We start from the raw sequence: 5520 nt of genomic DNA on the forward strand, positions 1-5520 counted from the left end.
CATGATTAACAAGTGGCGAAGTAGAGTCATGCCTTCGATTGAGTCACACAAATCCATCTCATCTGCTGCTTTCACATTTGAAATACCAAGGCTGGTAAGTTGGGTCATGCTTCGAATCTGTCTTATCAAGTCATCTCTTGCTTCAATAACAGAGACAGATTGCAAATTCGTTAGCCTACGAATTTTTGATGGTACTTGCACCCCATTAACAATTCTGAAATAATTTGAATTTCTATTGTGGCTATGCATGATTAGATATTGCAAGTTCTTCAACTTTCCTATTTTGCGAGGAAGGGCCTTTATCCTTGTGTCACTGATGTCCAAGGATAGAAGGTTAAGGAGCCCGGATATAGATTTTGGAAGCTCTTTAACTGAAGTTCCCTTTAAATTCAAGTACCTTAAGTTGAATAAATTGACTACTTTATTAGGCAATTCATCAATTTCAGCACCTGCCAAATCGAGGACCCTTAGCATTTTAATTCCAGAAGGTAATGTTTTCAACTTGTTAAAAACAAGAAAAGAACGAAGCTTTGACACACCAGAAAATGATCTGAGTTCTTTATTGGTGTGAATTGAAATGCGGCGTGCTTTGCATTCTGCCATTTCTTCTCCTCCGTTATGTACAACACCAAAGTTCTCACTTTTTGATATTAATAAAACAAGATCCCGCATAACATCGTGCATCTTAAATGCTTTTGGCCTTCCAAATTCATTCCTAGCCTCCTTACAACTTGAAGCATGTTTCGGAAAACGAGTTCTTCAAGATATCTCTCTGCTACATCTTCTGGAGTAGACCCTTTAACTTGTTCAATAAATCCTTCTGCAAACCATAGCTTCATTAGCCTCTTTCTTCTAATCATATAATCTTCTGGGAAAAAGGAACAATATAAGAAACAATGCTTCAAATGGTGTGACAAATCCTTGAAACTAAGTGACAATATACTATTCACTCCTTGTAGCCTAGGATTGTTACTAAGATTCCAATTCAAGCTGTTGTGAATTTTGTTCCATTGAGAAATGTTCTTGGAGTACATAAGACTTCCCAAAGCCACTATTGCAAGAGGTAGGCCTCGACATTTCCCCACAAGTTCTTGAGCCAACAATTCATGCTCCGGTGGACAACATCCATTTGGACTACTTGAGAATGCCTTCTTGCAAAAGAGTATCCACGCCTCTTCCTTTTCCAGCAGCTCAATACGATGAATATGGATTTTACCCCAAAAATGATAGCTAGCTACATCTTCATTTCGAGTGGTAACAATGATATTGCTCCCAGGACAACCATCTGGTAGTGGCGCCTTTAAATAATCTAAGAGGTCTGTGTCCCAAACATCATCTATCACAAGTAGATACTTTTTCTTCTCTAAGTAGTTTACCAACCTTTCTGATAATGCTCTGTACTCAATGGATCTCAAGTCCTCTGGATAGACTTGATCAGAATTCTTCCATGATGTGTCGAATTCTTTAATCATGCTTCTCAACAAGTCTTCTGTGTCATGTACTTGAGAAACAGTGATCCATGCATAACAGTCAAAATGTCTCTTTACATCATCATTGTTGTAGATGTTGGCAACTAGTGTGGTTTTGCCTGATCCTCCCATCCCGACTACTGAAATGACAGTTCGTTCTGGCTCGCCATCCATCAACGGACCCATTAGCAATTGTCTTTTATCCTTTATCCCCACAAGTTCATCTTCTTTAAGAAAAAGATGTGATTCAGCATGATGCAAGTTCCGTCTGTGATTATAGTTTGAATTTGAGCCCTCCATCTGATCAATAGCATATCCTTGCTTTATATCTGGAATGACCTTGATTTTATTCTTGATTTTTTGTAATTAACTTGCTTGCGGTTTTATGCCTCTCCCATAGATTTCTTGGAAAGTAAATGGTGTGGCATAGGAACCTCGCAGATCGACCACTGATTCCTTCTCTACTGATCTGATACATGAACTTATGAATGACGTCTTCAACATCATATGCTATGTCTGTCACAGTTGCCACCCAAGCTTTCTCTCCTTCGCTGCCTGCTCCCTTCTTTTCAGCATCTATTAAGACGGATTGCATGATTATCAACTCATTCTTGATTTTTCAATAGCTTCACTAACCTTCCATAACAACGAACTTTCAGATGAAAGGATTGAAAGGATTAATGGGATACTTCTAATTAAGAGTCCCAATACAGCTGTGTGCATTTTTAACTTCAAAGTTCCTTCCGGATGTAGTCACTAAGTTTTTACGCTCCACTTCTTCAACTTTAACCACACCAGCGAGGGAGAGTTTGTGTTATGCTTTGACTTATTAATGTCCGATCCTACACAGAAAAAATAGAGGTGAGGATATAATGCATGCATAATGTATTCTAATTCTCAAAAAAGTAGTGTAGCGGTACAACCCAAAGAATATAGCACATGATTAGTGGAGTATAAAATAAAACACAAAAAGATTGGACCAAAAATTTGTATTTACAAGTCAACTAAATTTATAAATGGTGTTTTTTCTTTCCTTAGGCTGAGGGGGCGAGGGTATATAATGCCAACATCAAGCAAAGGTCATGTAAAAATTAGAATACAATGATCATTGTTTTTATCACTAGTTTTGGTGGCATGTGTAAGACTTGTGTTGCCCTCTGATTGCAAAAATTAAGATAGAGTTTCTATTTAAAGAACTATGAAGTCATATGCTCAAAAATACATGCCATATAATGCTAATCTTGTTCATATAAAATTTTTTGATTACAAATAAACTTCAAGTAACTATTTAACATATGAAATATATATTAATTTTTCTATGATAATTTTTTATAACCTATTTTCTAAAGGCAATATACTAAAAACTTTTAAAAATGATATTGAATATCATTATCCTATATTTTATATGTATCTATGATGTTTAGCTTACTTATCTTTCAATAGACAACCTTTTAAGCAAGAAAATAAATTAAAATAATAATAATAAAAATAAAAACAAGATAAGAAAATGCATATGTGCAATTGAAGTTTCCATTAGATAAAATTATAGGTCTAGAAGATTAAAAAACTAGTAAATTAGTGTTCTCTAGGTAACAAATAGAATACCTTATATCATAATTTCAACTTCCTAAGCATGACTACTACATAAAACTCAAAATACGTGAAGAATATTTTTGAGATATTAAAATTCAGTGAGGTATTTTAGATATAACACAATGGAATATTTTAGGAATTATACGATTTCATTAGAGTATAATTTAGAGAGTAATAGTAGGGTGTATTTGCTAATTTCTAAAATATAAAAGGCAAAATTGCTTGGTTTTATAGTTTAGGGGGAGTTCTAAACTACCCAAGTATAAAGGGGAGAAATGACATTTTCCCTAAGTATTTTTGTGTGTAAAACTATGCACACACACACACTTTTAAAGTGGCGCGTAAAAAAAGAACATACAAATAAACAAAAAGCTAGCCCAAGAAAGCTGTGCATGAAATAGTGAATTTTGGCTCACCAAAGGTGACTAATCTAAAAAAGAAGTCTAGGAACACAACAAAATATCACAACAATTTCACAATATCATTATTTATAGTTGTGGTTGCAATCGGTCTAATATTTTATTATTTTATTTTATATTTGTTTTGACTTATAAGGAACTTATACCTTATTAGTTGTGAAAATATTGTGACATAAACAAAATGTCTTAACATTTTCACAGTATCTTTATTTTTAGTATGGTGGATTTTGGTATGATATTTTATTATTTTATTTTGACATCTAAGGAATTGACACTATAGTAGTTGTGAAAATATTGTAATATTGTGCAAATATTGTAACAACAACAAAATATTACAATATTTTCACAATAAATATTTTAGGGGTAATTACACTCCTCTTCCTTGAAGTTTGGGAAAATGACACTCCGCTTCAAACTTGAATTAAAAAAAAAAAAAAACACTTTTTCCCTTTATCATCCAATTGACGAAACTTTATTAATTTAATATTAAAAATTTTATGTACTAAACTGCCAGTTGCTTAAGGGCAAGACAAGTTTCTAAAATTATTTTATTTCATAATTAAAAATCATTGTTTTAAAATATTAATTAAATTTTATTTTAAAATATTAAGTGTGAATTTTTCTTACTATTATTTTTTTCTTTTTTCAACTTGTTATGGAGAGATTTGATGTTACAAGTGTTTTGGTGCTTGATAAATTTTTCATTTTTATTCTAATTTTATCAATTATTTTTTTACTAACCATGGTTAAACTTTTGTTAAGAGATTCTCATAAAAATTTAGAATATTTCATCCTAATATAAAAAAAAAAAAGAGGGGAAAGGAGGGAAGAGTGTTAATTTTTTCAAACCTCAAGGAAGGAAAATGTTTTTTCCCTTCAGGTTTAGGATGGAGTGTTATTCTCTCAAACTTCAAGGGATGAGAATGTAATTATCACAATATTTTATTTTGACTTATAAAGAACTAATAACTTAGCAATTATGAAAATATTGTGAAAATTTGTTGTGTCGTTATAACTATTTCTAAACAAAAATACTGTGCAGCACATATAAACTTTTTTAAAAAGTGTGTATAAATATTTTAAAAAAAAAAAAAAAAAAAAAAAAAAAAAAAAAGAAGAGAAAAAGTGGCCGGCTAAAACGGTGAGTTTTGACTCACCAATTAACTAACCAAAAAGACCTTTTCACACCGGTGTTGCGGGCCGCCGATTTAACTGTTGCAGGTTTGAGGTTTAATTGGTGGCCTTTGATTCTCCTCATTTAGGTAATATAATTTTAAAATAAAAGTGTTATATTTACAACATTTTTACAATATTTTTACAAAAAATTTGAGATGATAAGTTGTTATTGGTACTAATTTGAACCTATCATTAAAATTATTATTTTTTTCAAAAATAATAGTCAATAATAATCTGCGATTTAGGATTTACTGTGAAAATATTGTAAAAATGTGGTAGGTATAATATTTCTTTATATTAAAGCTTTTCATTCCTGATCCAAATTCACAATTTTAGCTCAGAAAAAATTATACCAAACCAAAATTACCGGTATAAAAGACAAAATTATGTGTGCGTTTGGTATTGACTTAAAAAATTAGTTTTTTTTTATTATTTAGTTTATTTTTGCTATTATTTATAGGTTTTATTCTATTTTTTGAAACTATTTATAAATTCTACTATACTATTTCAACCACTTTTTAATTTTATCTACATTACTTTCAGCAAATTTTTTTTTTTTTTTTAATTTCAATTAAATAAGCTGTGACTGACGTCAAACCAAAGCTATTGATGAAAAGCTCTTTCACTCTTAAATGGTTAGGGTCTGTTTGGGATCTACTTATTTTGCTAAAATTGAAATTTTTTTGTTAAAAGTACTATAGATAAAGGTAAAAATTTGCTGAAATAGTATAATGAAATCCATAAATATCTATAAATAGTAGAAAAAATAAACTAAATAGTAAAATAAGTTAACTTTTTAATTTGAAACCAAACGCACCTTAGAAGAAGAAAAGTAAACTTTAACAAAAATTAAAAACTACTAT

General features: G+C 30.9%; 1 protein-coding gene across 1 annotated transcript; it reads right to left on the reverse strand.

Annotated features, from left to right (window-relative positions):
- Positions 1-650: 650 nt before the first annotated feature.
- Positions 651-1769, reverse strand: LOC115960007 (disease resistance protein RPM1-like). The gene has a single exon (XM_031078703.1). The coding sequence runs from the start codon at positions 1767-1769 to the stop codon at positions 651-653; it is 1119 nt and encodes a 372-aa protein (XP_030934563.1).
- Between the last annotated feature and the right edge of the window lie 3751 nt (positions 1770-5520).

The sequence above is a fragment of the Quercus lobata genome, chromosome 9, assembly GCF_001633185.2.
Source record: "Quercus lobata isolate SW786 chromosome 9, ValleyOak3.0 Primary Assembly, whole genome shotgun sequence".
NCBI lineage: Eukaryota > Viridiplantae > Streptophyta > Magnoliopsida > Fagales > Fagaceae > Quercus > Quercus lobata.